At 37.4% G+C, this 18,785-nt stretch overlaps 1 protein-coding gene across 1 annotated transcript in view; it reads left to right on the forward strand.

Moving 5' to 3' along the window:
* The window catches only part of COG6 (component of oligomeric golgi complex 6), a 75,953-nt gene that overhangs the window by 13,418 nt on the left and 43,750 nt on the right, over positions 1–18,785 (forward strand). The window contains exons 5-8 of the mRNA XM_030563975.1: positions 10,168–10,279; positions 13,757–13,839; positions 14,075–14,145; positions 14,997–15,090. Of these exons, the coding sequence (XP_030419835.1) occupies positions 10,168–10,279; positions 13,757–13,839; positions 14,075–14,145; positions 14,997–15,090 (360 nt within the window). The remainder of the gene's footprint in view (positions 1–10,167; positions 10,280–13,756; positions 13,840–14,074; positions 14,146–14,996; positions 15,091–18,785) is intronic.

Genomic DNA, 18,785 nt, shown 5'->3' on the forward strand with positions numbered 1-18,785 from the left:
AGATAATTTTTACTGGTTTTCCCTCTTTAATTAAAAGCTTTTCTTGTTTAAAAAGCTGAATATTTTTTTTTTATTCTGGTGAGACCCCAGGGGACGGGGTCTGGATCCGCCAGGGAATTGGTGGGGAGAAAGGAGGGAAGGAGGAGAGAGAGGTTAATTTTCTCTCTCAGGGAGAGTCTGGGAGGGGGGGAGAGAAGGAGAGGGGAAGGTGCATTTTCCTCTCTGTTTAAGATTCAAGGAGTTTGAATCACAGTGATCTTCCAGGGTAACCCAGGGAGGGGAATCCTGGGAGAGGCAACGGTGAGGGAAAGGGTTTACTTTCCTTGTGTTAAGAACCAGAGGGTCTGGGTCTTGGGGTTTCCCAAGGTCTTGGGGGGGCCAGAGTGTAGCAGGCACTGGAATTCCTGGTTGGTGGCAGTGCTACAGGTTCTAAGCTGGTGATTAAGCTTAAAGGAATTCATGCTGGTACCCCATCTTTTGGACGTTAAGGTTCAGAGTGGGGAATTATACCATGACAGGGTTTGAGACTGTAAAATGATTATTTCAGTAGTTAAAATAACTGGGCTCAATTCTGCCCGCTGTTTTTGCGCACACACGCACACCCACACCATTTTTTGGTCGGATAAAATACATTACCAGTTATGATGATTTTGTGACATAGGATCTTTCAGTGCAGTATTACACAGCATTGTGTATTATTCTTACCCTAGAAATCACTTTGAAATAAGTGGGCTACAGGTATATTACCTTTTTTTCTTTTTTTCACAGAACTTTTATAATTCGTTAGATAAGTATTATGAAAAGCTTATATTCCATTTAAGTGTTCACTGTAGCATGGTTTGAATATGAGGCATGTATCTGAAACAAGTTGGTAAGTTTTTTTGTTTGTTTGTTTGTTTTTTCCCTTTTTGGCGGGAATGCTGTTTCTGGTCTGTGCTGCATCAAAATTTTATCCCGCAAAATGAATTACTGGAAAGGTGGAGAGACTGTAGTACCTAGTGAGCACCATCAGAATAAGATAAGGAAAAAGAATGTGTGATCCAGAAGACTAAAATAATGCTGTAATTATGAAAATAGTTTAAAAGGATAAAATGAGTGTTTAAATACTACATTTAATTCTTTGTCAGCCCAAATACACATTTTATTACACTGGAGATAAAAATTCAAGTGCTCTGCTAAGCAGAGTAATATACATAATGCCTATTGGGCAAGATTGTTCAGGCTGAGCTGCTGAGATCAGTTAGGAAATGATTGCTTTCTTGGGAGAAACAAAATATTGAAAGTAATGAGCCATAATGAGCTGATTGACTTTTTCTTGTCTCAGGGCTTTATGTTGCTTTTGTCTACAATTTCTATCTACAGATTTGTTATGAATCATTGAACATTTAAGAATGGCTAGAATCAGTGACAGCTTAAATTTATTTTCACTACCAAGGTGGATGTATATTTTGAAATAATTATGTTAAAATTATTTGCTACTCAGTACAAATATTAAATGTTTCTATAAGAGAGCCACATTTACCACGTAGATATGTCTTGTAAATCTTGCCGGTCTGATTTTTAACTTGAAACAAATAAAAGATGAACTAAGCATGTGCTGTAGTTTGATTTTTTTTAAAAACCATATCTTATCAATGCATACCTGGGTACAGAATGCAGTTGTGTTCAGAAAAGTTACCAGATTGTTCAGTAAGAATTTTACATAGTAACTAGTTGTTGTAGTGGTTTTAAAGTAAGATTTCACAGCTTTTTCCTCTTTTTAGTACTGCAAAGCCACGGTAGAGTGAGCAGGATTCTTTTCTGGTCCATGTATCATTAACAAAATTATTAAGTTTCAACTGCAGAATCTCTTATTACTGATTGTAATGAGCAACCTGAAAGTTCCCAGCTTGACTTTCATATCACGCATTGATTTGGCAGGGCTAGCAGTTTCTTAGGTAGTGAAGTAATTGAAAAGATAAAATGGAATCCCATAATGCCAGTTCTACAGCCACTTTTCAAGAGAGTCATGATTTAAGAAAAACCACAAAAAGAGTAGTGCTTGGAAATAAAAATGAACGTATGACAGTGAAAGTCTACTGAAAAGATATTTAAATTTCCATTAATAATAATTGAATGTTGGCAGTTTTTATTGTAAAGAAGACCTTAAAAAGCGTAATAATGGAGACTGTTCCCTCCTCCTTTACTGTATACTGACCTAACCTCCTCTAGATGTGGTTGCTCTAAGGTCCTTCTGGGATGCAGTAGTGAAACTTTGTGGGGACAAACTGTTCTTTTCCTGTCTCATTTTTGTTTTAAGATTCTGTGTATCTCAATTCAGTCTCAACTGTGAAGTGTATTGGGATTTATTATATGTTCCATTTATATCTAATCTTGACATTAATTCACAGCTGAACTTTCCTACTAAGTATGTTGGATATAAACAGTGTAACAGAATCCAAGATACACAGCCATCATGGGAGAGAGCAAGTCCTATGCAGTAGCAGAAAATGGACAATTATTTATGTATCCTGCTTATTTCTACCCTGGGTTATTATTTGATTTCACTTGCAGTGAATTTGTAATTCTGATGTATATGCCAGTCATCCTGATGGCAAATTGCCAAACATCTTGAGTGACAAGCATATCCACGCCACTGACCTCTCTCATATGTTTATAAAGCAGCATACATAGGATGAAAAAAGAGTAGCAAGTTGTTTTTCACCAAAATCAAGAATTAGCAGGAACTGAGCTACTATAGACTGAAGAGCTATTTAAACAGTGATGCAGTTATACCGACCTATCCTGACGGTGTAGACAGCGCTATGTTGACAGGAGGACTTCTCCCCTCTCACGGAGGTGGATTAACTATGCTAACAAGATAAGCTCTCCCATCAGCATAGTAGAATTTTCATTGAAGTGCTGCAGTGGTGCAGCTGCACTGCTGTAGCATTTTAAGTGTAGACTTGCCCTTAGTACTTTTCCCAGACCTAAAGAGCTCTGTGTAGCTCAAAAGCTTGTCTCTTCCAGGAGCTGGTCCAATAAAAGATATTACCTCACCCTTCTTGTCTCGTTAAGGAATCTAGGAACTTTAAATTAGGCTTGTGCTCCTAAATACCTTAGACTTTTTTAGACTCTCCCCCTCAGTTTTCATGCTGTTATATAAGAGGTGTATTGTCTGCTGTGGGTCATTATTTTTAAAATGCATTTTGTTATTTTAAATCTGAAACTGCTTGTATGAGCATGCCATTAAAACTAGGTAAATTGAGAACAATACGTTTATCTCTTTGTAGCAATCTTTCATTTGTATTTGTTTTAATAAAAATGAATCCAAAAAAAGAACCTATTGTGTTATTGGAACATGTAGCTGTGTTAGTTATATTGATTCTGGAGCATTTGTTTCCTGTAGTATTAAGTAAATTAAACAAGATGAAACATTAATAAACATTAAATAAATAACCTTTAACTATATTTTATAAATTATTTTTATGGTTGTCTTTAATGCATTACTAGTGTTTACACTATTTATAAAGGAAAAAAGAGAGAGCATGGAGAGAGCACCCACAGTTCTCAGAAAAACAGGCTTGAAAGCCTTTCACTGGGAACAATGTTTTCAATAAACATGCGTTCTGCTACAGTAATCTTGCACATTCTATAGTACTCCCTTAGCTGAGATTCCTATTGATATGTTGGAATTCTTTTTTATAGATTACTTTCCCATTAGTAATTGATTTAGAAGGACTTCAGGAAGTTCAGCAATGTTTGTGGCAGGTTTGAGAAATATGCTTTCATCTGTATCCATGGCGAAAAGAAAGTGGTGGTTTGTACTAATGAGATGTACTTTGTGTCCTGACCTTTTCAGTCTTGCTGGAATTACACTTTGTTTCTGTGAAGAACATTTCATGTGGAAGATTAACTGACTGATTGCCTAAACTTCAATACAAATTAATTTTGAGAGGGAAAAGTTAAGACCTAGAGCCTGATTCTCCTATCACTTATACCAAGATATAAAGCGTAAGTAACGAGGCATTAAGCAGGAATAATTCCACTGAGGTCAGTGGAGTTTTACCATTATAAAAAATGGTATAACGGATGCAATTTGGGCCATCGATCTACATTAGGAAATTCATGTATTCCAGACTATGCTAGCTATGGACCACCTGCACTGCAATTGAACATTAGCTATCTATTGGGAATTTTTGTGTGTGTAAAGTGTAATACTGTATTAGAACTGAGCTGAGTCTGAATCAGTCTGTAAGAATCATTCTCTAAGAATAGGTTATACCAGGGTTCGGCAACCTTTTAGAAGTAGTGTGCCAAGTCTTCATTTATTCATTCTAATTTAAGATTTTGCGTGCCGGTAATACATTTTAACGTTTTTAGAAGGTCTCTTTCTATAAATCTATAATATATAATTAAACTATTGTTGTATATAAAGTAAATAAGATTTTTAAAATGTTTAAGAAGCTTCATTTAAAATTAAATTAAAATGCAGAGCCCCCTGGACCAGTGGCCGGGACCTGGGCAGTGTGAGTGCCTGAAAATCAGCTTGCATACCGTCTTTGGCACACGTGCCATAGGTTGCCTACCCCTGGGTTATACTTACAAACACCTGTGAAGGATGGTGTAGGTATACTTGGTCCTGCCCCACCATTCGGGGACCTCTCAAGGTCCCTTCCAGCCCCACATTTCTATGATTCTTGAAAATGAACAGATGACTTCTTAATGGGAAAATTAGTGCAGGTTAATGCTGGTTGGAACATTAATCTTTCATTATAAGAGAAATCATGAATGCATTAAAAACTATGGTTCTGATCCTTATTTTACATCACTGTAAGAGTGTAAAAAGGCATTACAGTGAGCATGTATGCCCATTTTAAGCTCCTTGACACGGCCAAAACATTGCCTTAGTATAAACAAGAATCAGGCTCAGAGTTGTATTTAATAATGTGGCCTACAAAAAGAGGTTCATCCTGACAAGGAACGAAAGTTATTTGATGTAAAACAACTTTCTCATTTGTCTGTATCAACCTTCTTTTGGAGACCACGTTGTGAAATACTGAAAAACTGATTTTTGTAAACTTTCTTTTGAATTCTGGATGGCTGTTTGGTTGTTTCATGGCTATTTAATTCAATAATAGTAGTTGAAATCCCATGTTGCATGGGTATAATTCATCAATTCACATGTGCAAGAAAGCAGCAAATGGCTTAGAACTTAAAAATTGAATTGTAGCAGACCACAGATTCCACTGATGATTGAACCTGGTAGTATTCTAAACAAACAGAGCTCTCAACCGTGCTTGTAGTTGTTTTCATTTCTTCACATTGATTCAACAGAGTTTCTAGGCTTTAGAGCAGGGGAGGGCAAACTCCGGCCCACGGGCTGGAAAGCCTGTTAGGGCTTTCAGTCTGGCCTGCAGGATTGCCAGCTCTGGCGCAGTGGGGCTAAGGCAGGCTCCCTGCCTGCCCTAGCCCCGCGCTGCTCCTGGAAGCGGCCGGCACCATGTCCCTTGGGTAGGAGGGGACAGAGGTCTCCATGTGCTGCTCTTGCCTGCAGGTACCACCTCCTGCAGCTCCCATTGGCCAGGAACGGGGAACCGTGGCCAATGGGAGCTTTGGGGGTGGTACCTGCAGGTGAGGGCAGCGTATGGTGGAGCAGCCTGCCCCACCCTACCCCCCAGGAGCCATTGCTGGACATGCTGGCCACTTCCAGGAGTGGTGCGGGGCCAGAGCAGATAGAGAACCTGCCTTAGCCCCGCTCCATGCCGCTGCCATCCCAGAGCCGCTCGAGGTAAGCAAGGCCGGAGCCCGCTCCCTGAACTCCTCTCGCACCCTGCACCTCAACTCTCTGCCCTGAGCCCCCTAAGCTCCCTGAACTCCTCTCACACCCTGCACCCCAACTCTCTGCCCTGAGCCCCCTAAGCCCTTGTCTTGAGCCCCCTGCTGCATGCCCTCTGCACCCCAACTGCCTGCCTTGCACCCCCTCCTGCACCCCAACCCCTGCCCTGAGTCCCTCCCACACTCCAACCCCCTGCCCCAGCCCTACATCCGTGGCCCTGCATACAATTTCCTCATCCAGATGTGGCCCTTGGGCCAAAAAGTTTGCCCTCCTCTGCTTTAGAGTGATGTTGTGGGTTGTGTGGAGTTGTTGGTGGGTTATGTTGTGCTGGGAGGAGTCTGTGGACTTGTGCAAGTGGCAAATGAGGAACGTGTGCTGGGTTGAGAGGCTGTGTGTATTTGAGTTTAATGTGTATGGTTGTGTTGTGTGTTACTGGGTGTATCATTTGGGTCAGGTAATGCACCATCTGTGCAGTACCCTTATTTAACCAATGAAATTGTTTCATGCAAATTAGCTTTCGAGTAAAGCTGGTGTTTGGTTGAGTTACGTGAATGCTCTCAAAAGAGAATTTATTCACTGAAATCAAGATTGCCTCATGAACAGAAAAATAGATTAAATTTAGTGAATTTCTTCACAATGAATAACTTGCTTAGTTGTAATATTTAGTAATCCTAGAATTTGTTTACCATAGTACATAAAAGAAGTTTTGTACCATTTCAGGACTGTTAATATCATCTGGCACCTAAAGTATTGCTTGTGATTTTAGCTTGCTTCATTTCCCCTAAAAGATTTTTATGGTGGAAAGTTAGTCTCTTTATGCCAGTGCTTGTGCAGATCTTTAATATTGTAAGGTAGGCCTGACCATTTTGTATTAATGTAATATTGTAGTCGTGATGGTCCCAGATATTACCCACACTAGGTGGGTGAGGTAACGTATTTTATTGGATCAACTTCTTTCAGTGATAGAGACAAGCTTTTGAGTTTACACAGAGCTCTGTGTAAATTCAAAAGCTTGTCTCTCACCAACAGAAGTTGGCCCAATAAAAGATATTACTTCACCCACCTTGTCTTTCATCTTGCATTAGAATTGCCAGATGTCTAGTTTTCGACCTGAATGCCTGGTGGAAAAGGAACCCTGGGGCAAAGGTGTTCGGTTTTGTGCAAATTAGAAAGTTGGCAACCCTAGCTTGCATTGAGGATATTTAGTATGATTTTAAAATTTTTATTGTATAGTTTTTCTTTATTATATCCTATGACTTACTATGTGAAGAAATTCAGCAACTAATGGTTCTAACCTCTTGTATTTAAAATGTGTGCTTAATTAGGTAAAATATATAAACCACAAACATTAATGGTTCATTACCACTCTGTATTTACAACATTTGTTTTCCTGTTTGCTGCTGAAGTGCATGTTTGCGGATGGTTTCCTTGCACTTACCAATTTTCAAAGCTTTAAAATATGATGAATCCTTAGTGCACTACTAAACTGAAATTAATTTCTCAAGGGGTCAGAATGTGCTGCCGTGACTCTTCATATGAAGGAGATTAACAGACTGCCAGGAAATGTTCAGTAGCAATATAAAACTGAACCTCAGAAAAGGCACTTTCTCCCCCACCTCATTCATTGAGGAGTCAAGGTGATAATCCTAACAAACAGAGCACTTTTGTGTTTGGTTCAAGGGAAAAGTGCATGAAGTGCATAATTTTCCCAGCAGTTTGAGTGCTCTCACAGAAGTATTCTGTTTCCATGGTAACTATTAACTGGGAAATGGCTCTTCACTAGTTTCGCCCTGAAAGCTTAAAGTGCAACAGTGTTTGGTACTTCCCCCTTTTTGCATTGGTGGTATGTTCCCATGATACATTAGTTTTGTTCTTTTATGCAGAGTTGACTTCTGAAAGGAACCATTGCCTTTTGCATAGCAGCACAGTATCTGCATATCCTCTGCTATAATGTACATGCTCAGCACACAATTTTAAAATGATCTCCACTATGTCAGATAAAATAATAGGGCCTGAAAAACTGTGCCAAGTACTAGACAAATCTCTTTATTATGTTGTATATGTAAGAGATGCTCCTCTCTAATTTTTTGTTGTTGTACATACTCTGTAAATTGCACAGCACTTCTGCCTCATGTCTGTTAGCAATTCACTAACACACGCATTAGCAGTATCTTCAATTGTGCTTGCTTTCTGCTGAATTCATGGCTCTTGAAACTATTATATTAAATTCCACAATTTATTTTAACTACAAAGTTCACATGCATGCTGTTCAAGAAAATATACTACTTTAAAAAAAAATTTCAAGTGTAAGTGGCTTTATATTAATGCTGTATACTACCATGTGGGAGACGTTGGTTGATTTTCCAGTCTCCTGCTGCCTAGGAGTCAGATTCTGTCACCCTTATTCATGTTGAAATCAATGGAGCTACTTTCATAATAAAGTACTGGTCAACATAAATAGGCTTGGAAGGATTAAATTTTTATTGATAAATGTCGGTAAACATCAATTTCACAGTACACCACAACCCAACACAAATATTTCCATCTATAATTGCATTTTACAAATAGACAAAGCAAGAAAAGTGATGCTTTAGAATTCATTAGTCAAAGTCCAGTGATTTAGGCTTTTTGAATTAGGCTTGTTACAAATGGACTAAAGAATGAATAATAAAAACAGGTATGATATGTGGCTAGGACTATAGCAGCTTTTAAAAGAGAACTGGATAAATTCATGGAGGTTAAGTCCATTAATGGCTATTAGCCAGAGTAGGGTAAGGAATGGTGTCCCTAGACTCTGTTTGTCAGAGGATGGAGATGGATGGCAGGAGAGAGATCACTTGATCATTACCTGTTAGGTTCACTCCCTCTGGGACACCTGGCATTGGCCAGTGTTGGTAGACAGGATACTGGGTCAGAGGGACCTTTGGTCTAACTATGAGGTGGAAAAATAACGTGTAATATAGAAAGAGTGGTTTTTAACTACTTTAAAAGCACGTTATCAGTTGAATGTCAATTTGGTTAACATAACGACGAGTAAGCAACAGGGTTTTAATTAACACACAAATTGATAGGATTCTTGTTTTAATCATTTTTCTCTTTATAATCAAATTAAATTATATAAGATATAGATAAAACATTGCTGCCACCTAGAGGCTCTTGCATATTTTGCTGCATGCAAGGTATAACACTGATATTTGACAAGTTCAACCCAAATCCTAGGGTTTTACTGAATTAGGCTGTGTTTTACTGAAATTATTTGATTATTGTGAGAATTCAAAGTGGGTCAGTTTGTTCTGGCAGAAAATCACCAAGGTCATATTGGGGTTAGAGTGGATTTAAAGCATTGTTTTGGGAGGAGCATCACTCCTGATCCTGGTGACCACTGTGGAGAGATGGAAAGGGTGGAGAGATGATCATACAAAATGAGGTCATTTGGAAGGAGTGAATTTTCAGTGGGTGGATGGTTGCGGATTGATTGGGAGATATGAATAAAAAGATTATTAATGTGGCTAGTGAACCCTGAGAGGAGAGGACTGTTTGTTTTTTCCATTTCATTGGTAACTAATGGTGGCTGCTTTCACACAATGATTTTTGTATTCTTTTGAAAGATAATTCTCTCCAGAGCAACTACATTATCATATTGTAGTATGACTGTTCCTTTCAAATGTCCAAGCTTTTAAGATTGTAATAATTACTGGCCAAAAATTCAAAAGTGACTTGATTTTGAGTGCTTCAGTTTTTAAGGGGTCAGCCCGAGACAATTTTACATGGACTTTATTTTCGGAGAGTGTGGGCCTCAATACTTCTGTAAATCATGCCACATAAGGAGAGCACTTCAAAATTGAGTTTCCAGAATCATCGGTCATTTGTGAAAATGTAAGCCAGTTTAAGTAAACAGGGTACAGTTAAGAACATTTATAAAAATAACTTAAAAATCTTAGTAGAAGATAGATTTAGGCTGAACTGTCTTATTTGTGGCTATCAACTTTTAACTAGAAAGTAACCAAAAATTTCTTTAGAGCTAGAGGAACTCAGATCAGCCGTTAAGTGAAGGCAGCTTAGTTAAGTGGTGAAGGCAGCTAACTGACTATTTTAGTAACTTGTTCCTACTTTCAAATACATGGGCTCACATTGCTGAGTAAAATCTATGAAAATGTGTGTGAGCTTAGTAAGTAATTATATCTGGTATATGGTGATGCAATTTAAGTATCTGAGGGCAAGATTGCACTATTAGAAATAAAGAGAGCATTGATGTTTAAAATACTAATATTTTCAAAAATCAGTAGATACAAAATAAGTTGGAGATAATAATATAAAAAAAACTAATGTCCTTGGCACTTTTATTACAGTCAAAGACTAGAAATGAAAGCGCAAGTTGCTGGTGCTTTCATAGAAAAATTCCAGCTGACTCCAGATGAAATGAACCTTCTTCGAGGCACAAGAGATGGCCCAATTACCGAGGTAACTCAAAATACATTATAAGTTTTGTACTGAGTTAAAACACAACAGTACCGTTATGGCAGCATACATAGACTTTCCTATCACATCATTACTTTCCTTTTATATCGAATGAATTCATATCTTAATAGACTGATGTCTGTAAGTGTCTGGATATCATGAGTAAAAATAATCACAGTAAAAATTCTGTTCTGATTAATGACTGGTGAGGGGCCATAAAATGATATTTTAATGTTGTATTTCTCCTCCACCGTGAAAAGATATTTTTTTAAAGCCTCAAATTCTATATTTTTAGTTTGTTAAAACTCTGTCTTGACCAAGTAAAGAAACTTAACAGTTCATGGTACTTTCAGATTATGTAGCACCACTATTGTGTGTGTATATATTTTGCTTGGCTTCGGCAATATATAAATTGTTTAAGCTGATTTAAAGTAGGACTTTCCCTCATTGTTTCATTTGTTGTTGTTTGAAATATTAGGTGCTGACTCACTTATTTTTAGTCACCTTCTAAACTAAGTTTTTAAACATTGATATGTTTTTGCTTAACAAAGCACATTGTTCTATGGCGAAAGCAATTAAAATATGCAGAGAATTAAGTGTATTTAATAGCTTTTATTATTTTAGTTACATGGAAACTTTCATTGAAATACAGAATACCTGCTGAGACTCAGTATCTCGTTTCCACAGACATCCTGTTAGCAGTGAGAGCGTTATTAAAGACATGGAGCAGATACCCATAAACAACACTTACAAAAGCACAAATGAAAGCATGTTAAATGATTATGCACTTGAGTAATTGCCATGTACTTAATAAAGCACCAAATGTTACCTTGAAAGAAACATTTCAGTTGTGATAGAAAACAGTAAGTTCAAAATACAGACATTTTCATAAAACAGTTTTCTCAAATGTTTACTTCTCAAGGGCCTAATCCAAATCTCATTGAGATGTGGTTTTTTTTAATTGACTTCAATGAATTTTGGATTAGTCCCTAACCTTTATTTCTGCAGTTATATCTATGCTCCTGCTTCTCCTTGAATGTAGGAGGCAACCCTACAAGATGCTGCATGCCTTCTAATCCAATTGCAGTTGAGGAAGTGCAGTAACTCACAAGATCAAGTCCTAAAAGATTCTCTCACCCATTCCTGGGTGAAGTTGCTGAAGTTCAGATTCTGACAGAAACTAAACTAAATCCAAATCCTAACCCTTCTCACTACACCATACCTATGAAAAAGGGGGTTCTCTGCTGTCTTCCTCCTTGCCTTCCTGGGAGAAAATGTATATTTCCTCCTGGTGAGCTCTCCAGCAATAGCTGGAAGATCATTTCTCCCTACCCTGTCTAAATGGAGTATGGGCTATGAATCCTTGAAACTCCTTTCATGTTGTTCTCTTCTCTTTGTGTAGGTAGGGATCGATAAGAGTAGGGGACATGAGCACCCACATAACTGAGTAAATTTACTCAACGTTTGGGTCAGGGCAGAGCAGAGAACATTCTTTTGTTGTGCATTCTTTTTAATCTACCTAAGACTGCAGAAATTGTGGGAATAGTATTGCAGTTGGGGTACTGAAGCAGCAGACTTGATGCACAATCAGATAGCTACAAGTCTAGTATGGACTGTAGATAATTCTAGTGTGTTTGAAAAAAAAATATTGAGAATACATTCCTCAGAATTGAAAAACACAGTTGGTAAAACTGTATCAGAAAATAGTTTTATTTGATTCTTACCTTTAACGCAGGTGATCAGAAAATACTATAGTTGATTATACAATCAATGATTGCTTCAAGTAAACAAAACAATTTTTAAAATTAGATTTCCTATGTAAAAATATAGTGGATGCCTAGTGGACCATAATGACCTCATGTATGTCCTCCAATAATTAAGCACAATAGGGTTAATTCAGAAAGCTACAAGACAACTATTGTGCTATGCTAGCAGAGAATTTATGATGCATGTTAGCCTTGATTTCTTTGCTTTTATTCTTTTCTGTCAGAAATTTACTATTTTTGTTATGTAGCTTACAGTGTGTGAATTTGCAAAGCTGTTCTCAAATCCCTCCTCCCACACTCATGCCTTAAAAACTTTAAAATACCAGCCTCTTTAATCTGAAAATATCTGTAGAGTAATTTTTAAGCTGTTGTCTAAACTCATTTTGGCCAAAGTTTACTGTGCAGGCTGACATGATGCACTGCAAGGTATTATGAACTCCTTAGGAAATAAAAAATTGACACACGTGCCCAATGATTCTGTACTTTTTCAGAATTAGAGACAGTGACATTTTTAAACTATTAAAAAACACCTTTGAAGTTGTTACAAATTGCAGGTATTTTCTCTGGGGAGACCTTGTATGTCAAAATTAATCAAAGACTAACTTTGCCTTTTCATTTTTTTTTAAATGAAAGAAAACCTATATTTTTCTACCGTGTTAGTTATGCATCCTCCAAATCAGGGACTGTAGTGGAAATATGGTGCATCCTTAATGATAACATCAAATACAACAAAGTGACTATTGTGGGATTCTTTTTAACTGTTGATTGTGTATTGTATATTTTTGGCTTTTATTTTTATATGCAGAATGATTTATAATTAAACTCTGGATTTTATTTTGTCCACTGCAAATACTTAGTTTCCTTGGTGGATTATTATTCCATTTATATTTGAACAAGAATTAATGGAGAAAAAAGAGGGTTAGGGAGGAATGATAAGTTCAGTTTTTATCACGTTTGATTTGCGATGGCAGTGGGGGGGGCAGAGAGCTCTGTGGTTTGAGCATTGGGCTGTTAAACCCAGGATTGTGAGTTCAATCCTTGAGGGGGCCATTTAAGGATCTGGGGCAAAAATCTGTCTGGGAATTGGTCCTGCTTTGAGCAGGGGGTTGGACTAGATGATCTCCTGAGGTCCTTTCCAAGCCTGATATGCTGTGATTCTATTCTATGATTCTCCAAACAGAGAAGCAACTGAGACTGCTGGAAATGTGAAATTGAACCCAATGTGGGAGAGGTCAGACAGTAGATGTAAGAAATGTTTGCCAAAACTCTAGATATGGCAGAGGTCACAAAGTGGAATGTGTGTAGAGCAGAGGTTTCATGATTGTGATCCATGGAACATTTGCTTGTGTTCCAAATGTGCTGCTGGCTGTTGCCATTTTTACCACTAGAGAAAATCTGAACAGAAGAGCAAAAGCAGGCAGTCTGATTGCTCTGTTTCAAAAGGGACACAATGCTCATTGCACAAAAATCATTCCAATGTTACTTTCCCATGTATGTAGTTTCTGTGGTTGCCACAAGGCTGCTGTGAGCATGTGCGCGCTGTGCAAGAGATGTTCTGCTCAGTTGCATATGCCACTTCATCCAAAAATGCTAAGGTTGTACTGACAACCATTTGATATTAGAAGTCAAGTATAGCATTTTAGTATTGTTAAGTTTATTTTTCTTCATTTAAAAACTGGAAATGCTTTAAATCATGAAATTCATTTTTTTAAAGGATTTTTTCAAGGCATTAGGAAGAGTAAAGCAAATTCATAATGATGTCAAGATTCTTCTCCGTACAAACCAACAGAGAACAGGGTGAGTTTAATCTGAATAACTGCAAAGTAGTCATTTAATAGTTAAAACAGTAATTATGTGGAGATGCCTTATTTGTTCTTTCAAATGATGACAAAAGGCGCTGCAAATATGAACAAAATGTACACATAATATAACAGTAATTCATTTTGAAATTTCCATTTCGTTATAATGCTAACTTTTACATTACATTTTAGATGCTTCTATAAACATCTAATAAAATATTTTTATTTTGTAGCCTAGAAATTATGGAACAGATGGCTTTGCTCCAAGAGACTTCCTATGAGCGACTTTACAGATGGGCTCAAAGTAGGGTTACACCTTTATTTTTGTTTCTAGAAGATTTAGATTTATTGAATATTAGGGTGATCTACTTTTCAGTTCTTTTAAAATGGGGGGGTAAGCTTAGCTAGAACCCTTTCTTTGACTAAATCAGAAGGAAATCTAAGACACTACACTGTAGAGCAGTGGTTTTCAAAGAATGTAAGGCACTGGGTCACAACAGCTCTGGTCAGCCCCACCGACCAACCATTAAAAGTCTTGTCAGCAGTGCTACCCAGCTAAGGCAGGCTAGTCCCTACCTGTTCTGATACCACATTGCGCCCCGGAAGAGGCCAGCAGCAGGTCTGGCTCTGATTCCCCACCAGTGCCTGCCGGTGAGAGCACTCAAAATCAATGGCCAGTGTCAGAATTTTGCCTGTAGGTGGCTTTATTCCATTTTGAGCTAGCTTGTTCCTTGCAGTATAAGAGTATCTGGTTACCTCTTTATAGGCACTGCTTCATTTAAAATTAAGGTAAAATGTGCAGTCTTTTAAAACCATGTAATGCTCTTCCTTTACATTTTTATACAATAGTACTCGTTTAAAAATACGAACTTGATGGCATGCACAAATCTGTATTCAATAAGTCTCATTTTACACTGTTTTTAAAAATCGTTTGTTAAGAAGTGAGACCCACATCACTCATATACAAAAGCACTGCTCATGGAGAAATTATAGTGATACAGACATGGGCAACCTGTTACATATTCTGAAAGTGATATTGTAAAATGAAGAGACTCTACTTGTAGCCTAATATCTTTCTGGGACATAAGAGATGTTACACCATCTTTACTGTCTAAATAATATAGGTTTACCTGATCTTGTATTGCTATTTTATAGGTGAGTGCAGGACTTTGACACAAGAATCATGTGACATTTCTCCAGTTCTCACCCAGGCTATGGAAGCCCTGCAAGATAGACCTGTTCTGTATAAGTAAGTAAATGTTCATAATTATTTCTAACACATGTAAGAGTATCTTTTTTTTCTCTTAGCAAATAGATCCATTCCGAGTCTGTAACGTTATAAACAATGATATTGAACATGATGATTAGTCTGGGGGGAGGAGCTCACTGGTTTGAGCATTGGCCTGCTAAACCCAGGGTTGTGAGATCAGTCCTTGAGGGGGCCGCTTAAGGATCTGGGGCAAAATCAGTATTTGGCCCTGCTAGTGAAGGCAGGGGGCTGGACTCAATGCCCCTTCAAGTTCTATGAGATAGGTATATCTCCATGTATTTGTGTGGGGGGGGGGCGGGGTTTGCCTGTTAAACCCAAGGTTGTAAATTCAATCCTTGAGAGGGCCATTTGGGGCAAAAATCTGTCTGGGGATTGGTCCTGCTTTGAGCAGGGGGTTGGACTAGATGACCTCCTGACATCCCTTCCAACACTGATATCCTATAATTCTATGAAAACTTTAAGAAAGGCATGTTTCAGTGTCTCTAAACTTTTGGTATATTCTTTGTGCAAACACTGTACAAGAAGTCTCACTGCTGGTCTTCTGCAAACATATTTGGGTTTTATTTCAAATAAAACGTTACACTAACTATGCTTTCATCCAATTTAAATGTGAATGTGTGTGCTCTCTTTTAAGTTTTTTTTGTTTTGTTTTAATGGGGCTAGTCTAGGTTTCCTTTGTCAGAATTCAAGGCATCTAATTAGTCCATTTACTTGTGGAAAGTAAAAGTTTGCCAAAGCCTACTTAATTTTTATCTAATTTCTACCAATACTGAGAGTATTTCCTATTATAAATTATAAATTTATAGACTAAATTATAGTAGTCTGTTAAAAGCAATGTATTTATATATATATGCCCTACATGCTTTCTTTTCAAATAAAGAAGGCACTTGAAGATATTAGGTCTTCCAGTTCAGTGCATTGCTTAGAAAGTTAATGTTGAAGTACAAACTACTGTATATGGTTTAAAATGGAGATCATCTGACAGCCTCATTTCCTGCATTGTTGGAGGCCTCAGTCAGGATTTGAAAGACTTGATCCAAAATACACAAGTACATCTCTTCACTAGTACTAATGGGGGGTCAGGGGAATTGTGTATTCTCCAGGTTTCTATCTTGCCCACATCCCCTCCTCTACTGATCTGTTTAGCCTTTCCTGCCAACATGAATAAAGTAAATTCTGTATTTTTTCTGTCTTTTGAATGCTTCATCTTTCTGCTTTAATAACATAACTTTAACTTTTAAAATATGAATATCTGCGTTTTATAAAGAAAGAATATTGTATGTGTAACTGTTCTAATTGACATCAAGAAAACTTTATTTCTTAATTTCCTGCACTACAGTAAATGCACTGCGCAAGCTAAAGAGTTATCTTCTATAGTGAATGCTTAATTCTTGATCAGAATTTTCTAACGATGTTTAAACCTAAATCCAGTTTGCTGATAACAAAGGCAAATAAACCACAAGGTGGCACTATCAGAACTGTCTTTGTTTTTGCTTTGGCTGGTCACGTTAGTCTGTTATGCATTGTGCTGCATTTAGCCTGGATAGAGCAAAATACTTGTGTGTCAAATTTTTAGCACACGATTACTCACTTTGACTTCAATATGACTGTTTAAGTGCTTAAAGTTAGGTAGGGGGTTCTGTGCTTTGCTGAATTAGGGCCTTATGAGCAATATTATGTGTGGCAGAATTGAAAGAAAATAATCATGCTGAACATCAAACTCGTGTGTTGTGACTTGAATGCAGAGTTAATTTTCAGTAATTATATGTAGAAGTAATTTGAAACGAAATAATTTTTATTTCTATTTAAAATTAATTTTCATCTCCTTCTGGGGATGAGACGGAGATTCCTTAAATCTCTCCCCAGTGCCCTTTTCAGACAAGTTTAGGGTAAGCCGCAATATTGCTCACTATATTTTATTAGGGTCATACTGTACAATACTTCTACAATAAATAGTATGTTGTGTTTAAATTATCCTACTTCAAAACCTTGGGAAGTGCGATGATGTGTTAACCTTTATAGAAAGTTTCTGATTTTTGGTAGTGCTACTACTACTGTCGGTGGAAGGAGATTTCAGATATCTTTTGAAGGTTCTTTGTGGTCAAGTCAGATTTCTGTTCTTACTGCAAAACTACGAGTACAAAATAAATTATTTCCCATAAATGAAAAGGTAAACACTAATGAAACACCCTGTTGGTGCTTTTTAAAATCTCAGAGATTAAATGCTAATGCCTGCTTCAATTAAAGGTCTCTAAGGGCTTGTCTACACTGACACTTTACAGCGCTGCAACTTTCTCGCTCAAGGGTGTGAAAAAACACCCCTTGGAGTGCTGCAAGTTTCAGCGCTGTAAAGTGCCGGTGTAGACAGTGCACCAGCACTGGGAGCTATTCCCCTCGTAGAGGTGGGTTTTTTATAGCACTGGAAGAGCTCTCTCCCAGCGCTGGTGCCACGACTACACAGCAGCAGTGCTTTAACGTTACTAGTGAAGACATCCCGTAAATCTTTGCTAGAGCTGATGGTAGTCTTCCACAAAAAGAGCAGGGGTGGTAGTTTGTGATATAATTTACTGGCCGTAAAGTTTCTAACTAATTAGGAATAACATTTAAAGTATGTTCTTTTTTTTTTTCTGAGTGAGATCAAATCTTCATAGCAAAGTCAGATTGAGTTATAACTGAAATTTTCCCACAAATGAAGTTGTGCATTAAGCATGAGCTAACTAGTTTGGGAAGGGGGTTGAAACTTAGGCTGGCAATGTGGTGGAGATGCAACAGCTTGAGATACCACAACTCCTCTGCAGCTAATCATTTGTGCTGTTAATCAAATCACTCTGTAACTTGAGTGTGGTTTTGAAGTATGGTCACTGGAGCTAAGCTAGCTCAAGTGCAGTTACCTCATGCGTGCTAATTTGAGCTAACTGTGTGCTTTGGTTAGGAAATGATCATTTTGTTTAACATTATTGCCATTCTTAAAACTTTTAGTCATAATCATATTTTATGACACACAGGTTGCAATGAAAAACTGTGTTCAAATTAGTTTGTAAAATCAATGTATTTTGGAAACATGCTCAGTATTTTAGACTTAATTTCTCATTAGTGTTCATATAATTTTTAAATTTGAGAGACACTTAAAAATTTTAGACTTTGTATTATATTTTTGATTAATTGTGAGGCCAGAGTGATGCCAAAAAAGGAGGAAATGTACATAAAGTGCTACTATGTTACAGTGATTTGAATTGAAGATTATACTTTTTACTCTTTTTTTCCATTTAAAAACAAAACCAAAAAATCCCAGCTATTCTTACACACAATCCAGTAGTGGAACCACACTTCAAAAGTGTTCGAACCTGGTATTGTCTTCCTTGATGAGATTTTTTCAGAGATTTAAGCAGTGCTGTTGTTCAAACTGAAAGCTAGCTGTCTTCCCAAAAAATTTGCTCGTACATTTAATTCAGAGTCTTCCTCAGACAAACAAAAGTTAGGAAAATAGTAGAACAACAGTAGAAAAATCTGTAGTTTTTCTTTTAATATTTTGGGTTTTGTCTTGTCAAACTTAGTAAACAAAACTTAACAGCACTACTGACATACTTCCTGGAACTGCAGTCAGTCCAGAGCAACTGAAATAAATGCATCATCTGGGTCTTCACTTCCTCTTCCCAACTAGAATAAAGACAAAT

Source organism: Gopherus evgoodei, chromosome 1 (genome assembly GCF_007399415.2).
Source record: "Gopherus evgoodei ecotype Sinaloan lineage chromosome 1, rGopEvg1_v1.p, whole genome shotgun sequence".
NCBI classification, from domain to species: domain Eukaryota; kingdom Metazoa; phylum Chordata; order Testudines; family Testudinidae; genus Gopherus; species Gopherus evgoodei.